The 12,682-nt window shown below is 53.1% G+C and overlaps 7 protein-coding genes across 7 annotated transcripts; 4 read left to right on the top strand and 3 right to left on the bottom strand.

The window, feature by feature from the left end:
- Window positions 1–484: 484 nt before the first annotated feature.
- Window positions 485–941, top strand: J7T54_007251 (RNA recognition motif; the record flags this gene model as incomplete). Its single annotated transcript, XM_051507536.1, has 2 exons — window positions 485–751; window positions 804–941. 2 exons carry the CDS (start codon window positions 485–487, stop codon window positions 939–941), a joined length of 405 nt encoding a protein of 134 aa, XP_051361258.1.
- Window positions 942–1,123: 182 nt separating this feature from the next.
- Window positions 1,124–1,619, bottom strand: J7T54_007250 (uncharacterized protein; the record flags this gene model as incomplete). The annotated part of the gene is made up of 4 exons (XM_051507535.1): window positions 1,124–1,257; window positions 1,311–1,373; window positions 1,473–1,488; window positions 1,557–1,619. The coding sequence occupies 4 exons, from the start codon at window positions 1,617–1,619 to the stop codon at window positions 1,124–1,126; spliced, it is 276 nt and encodes a 91-aa protein (XP_051361257.1).
- A 404-nt stretch (window positions 1,620–2,023) lies between these two features.
- Window positions 2,024–2,572, top strand: J7T54_007249 (Cytochrome c oxidase subunit 6B; the record flags this gene model as incomplete). The annotated part of the gene is made up of 4 exons (XM_051507534.1): window positions 2,024–2,078; window positions 2,251–2,363; window positions 2,422–2,485; window positions 2,538–2,572. 4 exons carry the CDS (start codon window positions 2,024–2,026, stop codon window positions 2,570–2,572), a joined length of 267 nt encoding a protein of 88 aa, XP_051361256.1.
- Window positions 2,573–3,436: 864 nt separating this feature from the next.
- On the bottom strand, window positions 3,437–4,300 carry J7T54_007248 (uncharacterized protein; the record flags this gene model as incomplete). The annotated part of the gene is made up of 1 exon (XM_051507533.1): window positions 3,437–4,300. One exon carries the CDS (start codon window positions 4,298–4,300, stop codon window positions 3,437–3,439), a length of 864 nt encoding a protein of 287 aa, XP_051361255.1.
- A 320-nt stretch (window positions 4,301–4,620) lies between these two features.
- On the top strand, window positions 4,621–5,247 carry J7T54_007247 (small subunit ribosomal protein S10e; the record flags this gene model as incomplete). The annotated part of the gene is made up of 3 exons (XM_051507532.1): window positions 4,621–4,659; window positions 4,720–5,135; window positions 5,196–5,247. The coding sequence occupies 3 exons, from the start codon at window positions 4,621–4,623 to the stop codon at window positions 5,245–5,247; spliced, it is 507 nt and encodes a 168-aa protein (XP_051361254.1).
- Window positions 5,248–6,432: 1,185 nt separating this feature from the next.
- Window positions 6,433–7,860, bottom strand: J7T54_007246 (uncharacterized protein; the record flags this gene model as incomplete). The annotated part of the gene is made up of 3 exons (XM_051507531.1): window positions 6,433–7,168; window positions 7,575–7,622; window positions 7,763–7,860. The coding sequence occupies 3 exons, from the start codon at window positions 7,858–7,860 to the stop codon at window positions 6,433–6,435; spliced, it is 882 nt and encodes a 293-aa protein (XP_051361253.1).
- Window positions 7,861–7,984: 124 nt separating this feature from the next.
- Window positions 7,985–12,567, top strand: J7T54_007245 (E3 ubiquitin-protein ligase-like protein; the record flags this gene model as incomplete). The annotated part of the gene is made up of 5 exons (XM_051507530.1): window positions 7,985–8,301; window positions 8,747–8,955; window positions 9,881–10,722; window positions 11,008–11,987; window positions 12,057–12,567. 5 exons carry the CDS (start codon window positions 7,985–7,987, stop codon window positions 12,565–12,567), a joined length of 2,859 nt encoding a protein of 952 aa, XP_051361252.1.
- Window positions 12,568–12,682: the final 115 nt, after the last annotated feature.

Here is a 12,682-nt window from a genome sequence, read left to right as displayed (position 1 = left end):
GACGATCGAGGAAGTTGGCGAGAGGTGGCGTTACTCGAGCTCAATAGGTCTGCGCTTTGATCATGAGAAGATGGTAGGAAAGGGGGCTACAAGAATACAGGCGCCTGCCAGCTACTAATGGGCATTAAGCTGGTCTTAGATGTACAGCTCGAAGCAACAGGAAAGGGACAAGGTCCAGAAGGCCAAGTATGATGCCAGATCGCAGGCCCACCTGCCGCCCAGTGCCCCTTGCCAGCCAGCCTGGGGATTCTGCCCACTCCAATGTCCGTTCAGGCTCCTGCCCCACCATCATCACTGCGGGCCTCGAGGCACGTGATACGTGAATCGGTCGAGGTGAAGATTCAGGCAGGAAATCTACATTCACTTACAGATCGAAGACTCCGATCAACTGAAGCACTCACAATTCCCCGTGCGAATCCCGGAAATCAAAATGACAGACGCTGCTCGGTGGAAAGCGACTGTCCACGTCGGTGGACTCTCCCATATGGCCACCAGCAGACACGTCCTGGACGCCTTCATCCCGTTTGGCGAGATAGTAGAAGTTCAGGTGCCGAAGAACGATGCGCCAAACTCAACAGAACCACACCGCGGGTTCGCATACGTCGAGTACGAGGACGTTGCCGATGCCAAGGAAGCCATAGACAACATGGACCAGGCAGAATTCTTTGGAAAGATACTGAGATGTTCACAAGCAAAGGCACCCAAAAGTGCGGACGAAGGTCTTGGGAGCAAAACCGCTGTTTGGGAACAGGTAGGCAATCCCCCATTCGCATTCAAAGTTGCAATGATTAACTTAATCGTAGGAAGGCTGGTTGGCGAAGAATGCTGCGGAGGACAGCAATGGCATTTCCGGCGAAGAGCCACCGCCCGTGGACATGACTGGCCCGGATCCGATGCAAGGCTTAGAAGGCCTAGATGTGGCAGGGCCGAAACAGGCGTAATGACCTTGTAATCAGGACGATTCACGGGATCCCCAGGGATATGCATAGCGTCGGCGTTTGTGGTTTCAACACAATGGTTATCAAGAAATCCAATCCCCCATTCTTGCTAACACATGTACAATGCTCCGACATCTGACAAATGGAATATACTTGTGATATCTGTCCTGAAAACTTTTGCTTCCCTAGTGGTCGGAGCTGTCGTGGCTCTCGGTGCGAGCACCGGGGCCCTGGCGGGCAAGACGAAGGTTCTTGTCGACCATGAATTTGCGAACGCTCGAGTAGCCGGCAGCGAACACGGCAAATCCAACGACGACAGCTGACCAGTGTTAGTCTTGGGCTTCTCTTCGTGATATCGCGGTGGTGCCGTACCGAGGGGGTAGAGCTCGAGAGGGATGGACTTGAGCTTCCTGAGACGCTGCGAGATGGTGTGACCTGTGAAGCAACCACCGTCAGTCGTGTTGTTCCTTTACATCCCTATCCCAACCTTGCCCGAGTTGTTTCCGTCCCAATTGGTCGGATATCGTCACATACCGGCCTGGTCCTCCTTCTGTATGACGCAAGATTGTTAGCAAGGCCGAGCCAATTGTAACCGAGTGTGACTTGACAAAAGCTTACAGGAGGAGCACGCATCATGCGCGGCGTGGCACGAAACATCCGGAGAGCGGCGGTAGAGCGCATATTGAAGGAGTGGAGAGGTTCAGAGGGAGTTGTTCACGTCGTCGGTGGTCGTTGCTGGTGGGCTGATGCTCGTCAAGGCGTGGTTATTTGGAGCAAAGACCCGAAGTAGACATCTGAGTCTCTGGCGAAGGCACAGAGGCTGGATCCACAATGGTTGCTGGAAAGGCCGGAAAGCCAATGAACGCACAAGCAATTGCATGCCTGACGCCAATTGCACCCGGCAATCCCCAAAAATCAGGCACACATTGAAAGCTAGCCGGCTGTCTCCAAAGGTCAGGCCACCTGATTCGATCCCGACTGCGTCGGTGCGTTCAACCTCGTCCTGCGAACAACCTCACCCAACCTTGCCGTCATCGACAAATCGAACATTTTCTCCCAACAAGCACGATCTTGCAACAATCACAATGGCTGAGGAAGATGGTCAGGAGCTTGTCACCAAGCCCTTCAAGTTTGTGACTGGTATGTCCCATCCCTTTGTTGCGAAATTTAGTTGAGTTGGTAATCCGAGGCTAACATTCTCGCGCAGCTGGTAAGAACCCCGACTCTTGACAACGGCTACGATCCAGAAGTTTATGCGGGATCAATTGGGCTCGATGGACGCGCTGTATGGCTGACGCGAACATCCGAATAGGCACCGACGCTCGTTTCCCCAACGTCAACCAGACCAAGCACTGCTGGCAAAACTATGTTGACTACCACAAGTGCATTATCGCCAAGGGGGAGGACTTCGCTCCTTGCCGCCAGGTATGGACTTCCAAGTTCAAGGATTTGCTTGCGTCTCGAAACTGACACGAGGCAAAAGTTTTGGCTCGCTTACCGCTCGCTCTGCCCCTCGGGATGGTACCAGCGCTGGGATGAGCAACGAGGTATGAGATGCCCGATATGCGCCGCTGAGAATGGATGCTAATACTCCTACAGAGGCGGGCCAGTTCCCTGTCAAGCTTGACGCTTAAGCGCTTTCATAGACAACAAATGACACTGGGTGATGGAGTTCTGTAACATTGGTGCATTCCGATAGTCAAATGAAGCTAGGCTACTGCCGGTGGTGACAGCGATTGCAGGTTTGGGAATAGCCTGCCCATCTGAATACAGGCTAGAAAAACAACGCTTTCATTTGTGCTATTGCTACATACTAGCTGCACGCATGTGCTACGTGCTATATTGATATGCTCGCATGCGACATCATTTGCGTTAATCTGTTCGCGAAGCCCACGAGGCTTGTCCAATTGGAAGACATGCGAACTTGATCAGGTATTCGGCGGTAGAGTAGATCAATTGGCGAATGTGGATCTTTGCACCAGAGTTGAGCGTTGTTATGCGGGCGACAGAAACAGCTCACAGATTTGGTCTGCTCGATGCATTATCCGCTCGACCGAGTTGCTCGCGCTCGTGTCAATATTGAGCAGCAATGGTATTGTAAGGCTCAGCTGAGTTCTGCACAGCTATTGATCCATGACATTGAGCCGAGACAGCTAGGTTCTGATCACACACGCCATCAACTTTGTCGAGAGGATACGGTGCTGTCGTCGCGGCACCTAACGAGCCTTGGTCGTAGATAACTGCTGACCTGAAAGAATCGCGCTGGGAGGTCATCCCACGTCTCAGAGCGCTGTGTGAGGGGTTGACAAGAAGTCACCCTATCCATTTGGTCATGGAACCCTTTCCCATCATGACCGAATTGTCGGTGCTTTCAATTTTAGCATGCGGTAGGGTCTGTCAACCAAGCCCGGTGAGGGATTCAGTTCGATGGTCCAGAACAGAAATGAGAGATCAGGTGGAAGTGGTGGTCAAAGATGACAGTTATGTCTCGCACACATTCACTTCTTTTCTGTCTCCTCATCGTCGTCGGAGCTCATAAACTCGTCATCGTCGTCGTCGAATCCAAAGAAAGCAGGGGCTTTGCCCTTCCCTTTGGCTGTCTTCTCGGTCTCCGCTGGCTTTGTGAGCGGCGTTGACTCTTGTGAGCTTGGGCTTCCTCCCTCCTCCGATTCAGAATGCTTTTGACTGGTTCCCGAAGAGCTGGAACCGGCCGAGGTTGCAAGCAGGTTGTCGGTGTAGTTCCCGGCCTTCATGGCTGCCAAGACCGCATCCCGTGTCCTCTCGTTGCTCTCCTCCTTGTCGTCAACCCATTTACCATCAAGACGACCTTCGCCTCCATTCTTGATTTCGGCTTGCTTACGCTCAGCGGCCTCGACAACTTGCTCCCAGCGTTCACGGCGCTTGTCCTTCTCCTTCTTATCCATCTCGGGTTTGATGGCCAGGTATTCCGCCAGTGCCTTGGCTTCATTCACCGTACGCAAGCGTCGACCATCGAGGTTGCGACTTGAGCCGTGATCTTCCTGGTTGCGCTTCTTCTTTGACGACATGCGCCCACCTGCGGCGCGAAGCTGTGAGCCGAAGCCACCCTTGCCACCACATAGGGGGACACTGAGTCGTAGAGACAGGAAGTCATCGTCGGCATGTAAAAGGTAGTCGGATACGAATTTGTCGGATCGAGGTACTATTTGCTTGTTGCCCAGCGTAGTGATGATGAATTTGGTGTCTTGAGAGGGTAGCCGATCGAGAATGCTGCCTTCCAATTCCGTTGTGGTTGCTGAAGCCTCTGTGGGCAGAGAAAGTGTGGGAGGAAGCCCAAGACCACCAAATGTTGTGATGAGAGTGTTCACGCGTTTATCCGCCATCTTGAAAGTAGTGGTCGAGGTGCAGCTGATGAGAGGTGCAATACGAACTTGATACGTGTAAGATGCAGATCGCGAAGTCAAGGTGGAGGCTGCGACTCAACGCCAAGACCCGCCTCATGCGCCACACCAATGGCTCCACGGAGTGACAGGCTTGCACGTGATCTCAGCCACAGCCCCCACTACTTCTCAAGCCACCCCACTCTCGATTGTAGGGTTTCCGCCCACAAGAAATTCAATTTGAGCGCAGGCATCTTCATCGCAGTCCGACTGAAACCAGCTCTCCCAACGTCGACCGAACGAATTCCACCCCAACCGCCACGATGTTGATTCCCAAGGCCGACCGCAAGAAGATCCACGAGGTACAATCGCATCGATTCCGACGACGACGAAACATTGGCTAATTAACTTTTTTCCAACAGTACCTCTTCCGTGAGGGCGTGCTCGTCGCTCCCAAGGAGTTCAACCTGCCCAAGCACCCCGAGATCGACACCAAGAACCTGTTCGTCATCAAGGCGTGCCAGTCGCTCACCTCGCGCGGCTATGTCAAGACCCAGTTCTCTTGGCAATGGTACTACTACACCCTGACCCCCGAGGGTCTCGACTACCTCCGCGAGTGGCTGCACCTGCCCGCCGAGATTGTTCCCGCTACGCACATCAAGTCGCAGCGCACCCACGCTCCTCCCCGCGGCATGCTCGGCGAGGGTGAGCGTGAGAGGAGGCCTTTCGGTCGTGGACGTGGTGGTGACCGTGGCGACCGCGAGGGTGGCTACCGTCGCCGGGATGCTGGTGAGGGCAAGGAGGGTGCTGGTGCTCCTGGCGGTTACGCCCCTGAGTTGTAAGCCTCAGCCCAATTGGCAGCTGACTCTTGTGGACTTGAATGCTAACTTCTACACAGCCGTGGTGGTTTCGGACGTGGTGGTGGCCGCGGCGGCGCTCCCCCTTCGTAAGCGGATCGGAATTACGCATACCCACTCATCGCTCTCACGATACATGGCGCAAGGATTATGGCGGCATGTACTCTAAACATGGAGGGAAATTAAAAGCACATTGATCGAGCCTGGCCTCGCATGTGGATGATCGGTTACGTGGGGTTTCACCGTGGGAGTTAAGGAGGTCACAGAGCCCTCGGACATGGTTTGCATTAGGGTTCACGTTTGCTCTCAACACGTTATGAAGTATCTGAGTCTACGTGAATAAGTGACGTTGATGGATAATTCAGGTGAATCATGCAGTAGTTTTGACTACTTTGGTCCTACACTGCTCCGGGTTTCGAGCTGATGCTTGAACGGATTTCTGACCAGCAGCTCCGGTTACGAGGAGCGCACTAGCACGTACCTAGATAGTACGCAAAGACAGGTCCGAAACTCGAGCAGCTCAAGGCTTCTCGCTGACAGCTCTTTTCTGAGACATCTGGCCTACCAGGAACAACAGCAGAGTGTAACTCTGTTTAGTTCCAGAGTCCAGCTGTCTTTCACATGAGAGATGTCCAGCGTCAGTGATTGATCACAGCCTGTACCCTTGATCTACTCCGAACAGGGACGAACTTGCTTCGGTACTTCATGAACCACGCCAGAGCCTACGTGCCTCCATTGCACTCACCAATGCTACGGTTATGATATCGAGTTCCCAATTTAGATTACTCCCATCCATCAATTTACCGTGACTACTAGACTACTCATCCTGAACATAGGCCGCTCCCACTCCCTCACAGTGAATTGCGCGCCGAAACTGGCAACTTGCACTGTGATCGACCTTTCACCATGTCGACTTTCACTTCTCACATATCCTCCGTCATATCTATTCTTTCAACTTCTACAGCTGCCCTGGCCTGATTTTATGCACGCCAAAATTTTCCAAGGCCACTGTGCCATCCTTTACAAAGTTACCAAACCTCGTCTTTTCCCCGTCCGCGCGTGGCACAGGTAGCCTGAAGCCGGGCGATCTTCCCCCACAAAACACCTCGATCAAGCACGCGTGCAACATCACAGTGATGCCACCCTCAAGATCGAGACCGTCGTGCCTGACGAGCTCTGGGCCGTCAATGGGACGCGGCAGACGCAGTTGGCACTGATCCACCCAAAAGTTATCCAGAGGGAAGTCGGTGATCAACGCGACGCTGCACAAACTACAAACTACCATGCGCATTCGGCGCGATGCCGAGTCTGAAGGCCTTGCCACTCTCGTCGGCCTGCAGCACTAAGCCGAATGAATGCGCTTCCTTGCTTCTGCACGTTGAAGGATATGAGCAGAGCATGCTGTTCTATCTCGGCAGTGAGTTTGGGGAAACTAGTCCTGGTCGATCCGATAGTCTCGAGAAGCAGGGTTCCTCGCCCTGAAACCTTCTGAAGAGGCTCTGCTGCCTCTTTCAAGGCATGGAGATACTGGGGCGCCATATCCTCGCGCAGCCATTCTTTCAAATCAGCGGACACCTGCCGTGGCACGCCCATGTCCGCTCCCCAGAGCCACTTGCCTTGCTCGCCGACATAGTTACCAAGCCAGCCAAAGCACAGCCCTTTGATCAAGATTCCCAGCCCTGGGGCATGACTCGGCCGCGTACCATCGACGGCCATCAAGGCGGCCGTGCGACCCATTACGCGGCACTCTAAAGGGACCTCTCGGGCTGTCGGCGACGCGATAAACAGTGCCCGCACTGGGAGCGTGAAAGCGCGAATACACCAGATACCACTTGCCGCTGGTTGGAGGGTGAGAAGCTCCGGACACTCGGGGCAGAACATGTCGTTTGGAGAGCACAGCGGTTCTGCGTCCAGCGTCCAGTCGTCGAGGTTGGACGAGGTCAAGAGAGCGATACACCACGGCTCCAACGAGGGCCGTTTCTCAATCTGGTCGCGACCAGCATCCAGTACCGCGCTTGCGAGTCATTGAAGAACACATACGGGTCGTGAAAGTCAATGTCCTCGAATTGCGACATTTCTCCTTGTATTGCGATGACCATTCCCTGAATTTCGAACTGGGCGCCATGGCGTTCCTTTGACTTGGTGCAAAATATGACTTGCTTGCCACTCTGAGAGAGGTTGTAGCCAGTGTATAATGTTTTCATGTCGCCGTCAGGACCATGTGCAGCAGCGTCCGTCCATATCCCCTCGGCGTCGAGGTCCGATGGTCTCGCTCCTGGTTTCAGCGCAGGCTCTATCTCGAGTCCATTCTACCAGGTTTTGGGACTTGATTCTCGACCATCGGGAGCTGCAGCTGCATCCAACCACCTTCTTCTTCGATAAAGCCAGCTAGGAAACACCGGGAGAAAGACGAGACTTACATCCAGACAATCTTGTCGAAGTTCTGCCTCCAAATTGGCTTTCCTTGACTGTTGAAGAAATGAGGTCATCCTATGAGAGCTCCATGTACTCTCGCCCATCGCCAGCGCAGGCAGCAGCTGATGCCAATCCCATACTGGTGGATGATAAATATCATGTCTTTCATCTCACAACTCCTTTCACGAAGCACCTTCCGCCGTGACTGCGCTGCTCACTGATCCCATTGTACCGCGCAAAGTCATTTACAGCACGGCTGCCTTGGTCGCTCAGCAGATCAACGGCATTCATTGGTTTTACTATTTCGAAACCGTCTTCTCAAAGGCGATTGGGTTGAGCGACCCGATGCTGATGACCCTGATTGTCTTTATCATTCAAGTCTTCGTCGTCCTCTGCTCATGATACTTGTGGCATCATGACGATGTCCATCTTCGTCGTCGGACGCCTGGGTATTCAAGGCGGCCAGATCAGCAACATCATTAGCAAGGTCATCATCAGCTTTGCCATCATCGAGATGGTCGCGTTCAGCTTCGCATGGGGCCCTCTCGGGTGGACTATTGCATCGGAGATGGCTGTGGGCCGCAACCGCAACAAGATCTGCGCCATCGCCGTCGCCGGCTTCTGGATCACAGCCTGGGTCACCGTCTTCACCCTGCCCTATCTCTACTACTCGACCAACCTCGGCCCCAAGACGGGCTTCGTCTACACGGGCCTGTGTTTCATCACCTGGGCGTATGTGTACTTTTGCCTGGGAGAGGCATGGAAGAGATCAATGGCTTCTTTCGAGATGGTGTCCCTGCGAGGGAGTGGAGAGAACGGCCAAAGAGAGGTGAGGATGCCATCGACATTACACACGTGCAAGGCAGCGACGCCAGTGTGGTGAAGCTGGGCAACAATGAGAAGGCGTAGAAGCGAAGCATCTTCTGTCGATTCGTATAGTAAGATGAATTCAACGATTCCACCGAATATCGGCTAGAAAGGAGTGCTCACTCATCTGTACCTACTGTGGGCGTGTGCACAGCCATTATCCCACTGTCTAGAGCTGCCAAGGAATTTCCACGACGAAAGCGGTCGTGATGGCAATCAAGTCCCGGAAACAGCCACCGTCTAGCACCCAAACATTTCACCACTAACAAATTTGTCTCGACATGGCGACCAACCGCGACATCTTCATGAGTATCAAGCCCGCTCACATGGAAAATCTCACATCCTGTCTCAAGAACCACGAGTATCCAAAGTACAAACTCCTCGATGAAGTGCGCCGAATCTGGTTCTACACAACCACGCCAATATCTGCCGTCTGCTACATAGCAGAAATCTCCTGCACGAAGGAGCCCTGTGGAGTACCTGAGAATGGTGGCATCGGCAAAGCAGACTTGAATGCCGGTAAGGTCTCCAAATATGGATACGAAATTTGTCACTTATGGGAGCTACATGAGCCTATCACACTCGCACAGGCAAAGTCTCTAAGTTAGGCTATTTGAAACGGCGCTCTGTAAAAGTATCGATGGGTTAAGAAGGACGTCCTTGACTGGTATTAGACTGCCGGCCAGCGCAAAATTGAAACGAAGCCAAGTTCAAACATACATGAAGGTACACAGAAGGCGCCACCTTAATTATCATTAGTCTTTTCTCAAGCCTGTAGGGTAGTCGTGGTGAGTCAATTGACGAACGCGCCTACAGATTCGGCACTTTCTCACCTGGTGCCGAAAACACTTTGCCACGCCAGTGACTACTGGCAGCCTCGCAGATCACAACCATCAACAGAAACAACACATACACAACTTCGTCAAGCTGACGAAACGCCCGTTCGGGTCTTCATCTCGTTGCGGAAGGCGCACAATGCAGAACGATGCCCACCGAACCTCAATGGCCTAAGCTCAAAGTCTCGGGCAAAGATGAATACTCGACTGGGCACTGCATGACCTGCGGGTTACTCATGCGCTGGCCGCGAGGACTCCAAGAATTTCGATGCACAATATGCGCCACAATCAATGATCTTTCCCCTTTGAAGGACCGGCATGCAAAATCATCCACGAAGAGGGAGGATAGGAAGACTACCCCAGAGGTGCCGGGTAGGTTGACGCCACATGTCAGCTCATCCCTTGCTCATACTAACCATGTATGATTCCAGTGAGGCCGATTTCTTTGGACCGGACGAGACTTCTAGTGGATGACTGCCTCAGAAGTCTTTTGATTCAGAGATTCTGCACCAACGATAGCGAGTGGTTGGGCGCACCCGATTATGCCACATCCCGACACGACGAATGTTATGCTCGATCACAACAGATACGTACTGGATCAAGTGCAGCAACTGCCGGCAAAGAGCACAACGAATACGTGCCCAAGTACGAGTTTAATGAGACACCCACACTGCGCCCAAAGCCTGTCTCCAAGGTCTCTACGAGCGGTGATTCCTCGACGCTACCAACGCCCTCGCGAGGCCACGCCAGAGCCTTCCCTGGCGGCACACTTGAGACCAATGCGACATCTGGGACCTCCAAGGTCTCGCCAATCTTCAACATCGTCCAAGAATATCTTGAACAATGTTTCAGCTCCTTTGATAATGTCAGCCACTCCTTCAGGACCAGACCGCGCTGCAGCCCGCACACTGAGCGCGCTACTGTTCTCGAAAAAGCTACGCAACCTACATCAAGAAAACAATCTCCCGCCGAGGCCCGCCCAGGCAATAGGACTGTCCGTAATATCGACCCAAAACTCTTGCTTCTGGGCGATGTCGCTAAGAATGGCACATGGTGGCTTGGTGGACAAGATCTCGACGTGCCATCAAAGACAGGGGCCGACAAGGATCGCAAGGAAATCGCTTCGTTACCCCCGAAAAGGTCACCTCATCTGCATTGGGAGGAATTGGACGAGTGGTATTCGCTAGTTGTAAACCCCATGGAAAGATGGCCATCTATTTGCGCCGAAGTATGCTCCCGCCCTGACTGGCAGTATCCCAAGCAACGTGCGCTGGAGCAAGCTGAGCGGGACGCTGCTTCAGCACAGGTGGCGCTAAGGAAAAGTTTCATGAAGACCGTGGAAATGTTTTTGAAACGACCTGGAGGGAGGATAACTGACGCGGAAGAATTACGAGCATTACTCATTCTTCTAGAGAACCCTTTGCTCGACTGCGAGGATGAGACTGGCGCTGTAAGCATTTCCAGGAATGGTCTTGGCAGGAAAAGGGGGACTCCAGCGTCTGGACCTTTGTCGGGAAGACACTCGCGGGTCATCAAGCGCATCATTGGACTAATGTCTCATCTGGCACCAGAGCTACATTTGCAGCTTGTCCATTGGTTTGGAAGATACGATGCACGTCGCTTCATACGAATCAAGGACCTCATTGCCGGCTTCTTGGGCTACCGATTGTTGAGGAGGGATAGTGACACAAGAAACGCACCGGGAGTTAACGACATCTCAGAACTTGTGCCACAGATTCGTCCTGGACAATCCAACGCAGCCTTCCATGAGGAGCTGCGGCTGAGCCAGAAGGCTTCCAAAGCGAGATCTCAAGGAGCGGCTTATATCGACGATTGGCAGGTAAAGTCCGCAGCACGGATACTGGCCCTATTCTTCGAGGCCAACAACTCTGGCTCTGGGCATTTCGCAGGGGATGCATCGTTGAGTAAGTCCGGCACCTCGAGAGGTCGATTCCTACCCATGAGCGACTTTTATGTGTCCTTGGCGGACTCGATCGACCTCATCGCCGATTTCCGCGAGTTTGAGAAAAAAGGGGCAAAGTTTGCCTTTTGCCAATACCCCTTCTTATTGAGTATATGGGCCAAGACACAGATCCTCGAACACGATGTGCAAAGACAAATGCGGGACAGCGTCCGAGATGCGTTCTTTGACAGTATCATGCGACGGCGTGCAATCAACCAATTCTTGCAGATTACCGTCCGGCGCGAGTGCCTAGTGGACGATAGTCTCAAGGCTATTGGTGAAACGCTGGGTGGTGCGAGCGAGGACGCGAAGAAGGCGCTTCGGATCACTTTCAAGGGTGAAGAGGGGATCGATGGCGGTGGGCTGCGAAAGGAATGGTTTCTACTCCTGGTGAGAGAAGTTTTTAGCCCTGACCTTGGGCTGTTCATCTACGACGAGGATTCGCAGTACTGCTATTTCAACCCCTTCTCGTTCGAGAGCTCAGACCAATTCTACCTCGTCGGAGCGATCATGGGTTTGGCTATCTACAACTCCACCATTCTCGACGTGCCTCTGCCGCCATTCACTTTCCGGAAGTTGCTTGGTTCTTCATTAAGCAACCCCATCAACTGGACACGCCATGCAGCCCGCTGTACGTTGGAGGACCTCTCGCAATACCGGCCCAGTCTCGCCCGTGGACTCCGGCAGCTGCTTGAGTACGAGGGCGATGTCGAGGCTACCTTTTGCTGGAGCTTTGTCATTGATGTTCAAAGGTACGACACGATTGTCCCAGTCCCTCTTTGCGAGGGAGGCGAGAACAAAGCTGTCACGAACAAAAACAGACGTGAATTCGTCGACCTCTATGTCCGTTACCTGCTGGACATGTCCGTCCACCGCCAATTTGAGCCCTTCAAAAGGGGATTTTACAATGTCTGCTCCGGCAATGCCTTTGGCCTTTTTCGACCAGATGAGGTGGAGCTGCTGGTTCGAGGATCGGACGAGGCTCCCGATATAGCCCGACTCCGGGGCGTAGCAGAGTACGACAATTGGGAATACAGGAACCCAGATGCACTCGTCGATCAAGTGAATTGGTTCTGGGACGTTTTTGGAGAGGCGTCACCCAAGGATCAGCGGAAGCTGCTGCTGTTCATCACGGGAAGTGATCGACTACCAGCCGCTGGAGCCTCCATGATTCCTCTCAAATTATCGTGCCTGGGAGATGACTCGGAGAGGTTCCCCATCGCGCGGACATGCTTCAACATGTTGGCCATTTGGCGTTACTCGACCAAGGAGAAGCTACGGACTAAATTGTGGACAGCCGTATACGAAAGCGAGGGTTTTGGACTAAGGTAAGAGAGATCGTACATGTATTAGAGCTTCATTGCGTGGCGGCATGTCTTATGGACCAACTCTTCAATAAGACTCAAACAAAGCCATTTCAGCTCAGTGACAATTCATACCCTGTTAG

The sequence above is a fragment of the Emericellopsis cladophorae genome, assembly GCF_022114955.1.
Source record: "Emericellopsis cladophorae strain MUM 19.33 chromosome Unknown NODE_33_length_250951_cov_121_911845, whole genome shotgun sequence".
Taxonomy (NCBI): Eukaryota; Fungi; Ascomycota; class Sordariomycetes; order Hypocreales; family Bionectriaceae; genus Emericellopsis; species Emericellopsis cladophorae.
This window is presented reverse-complemented; position numbering and strand designations above follow the sequence as displayed.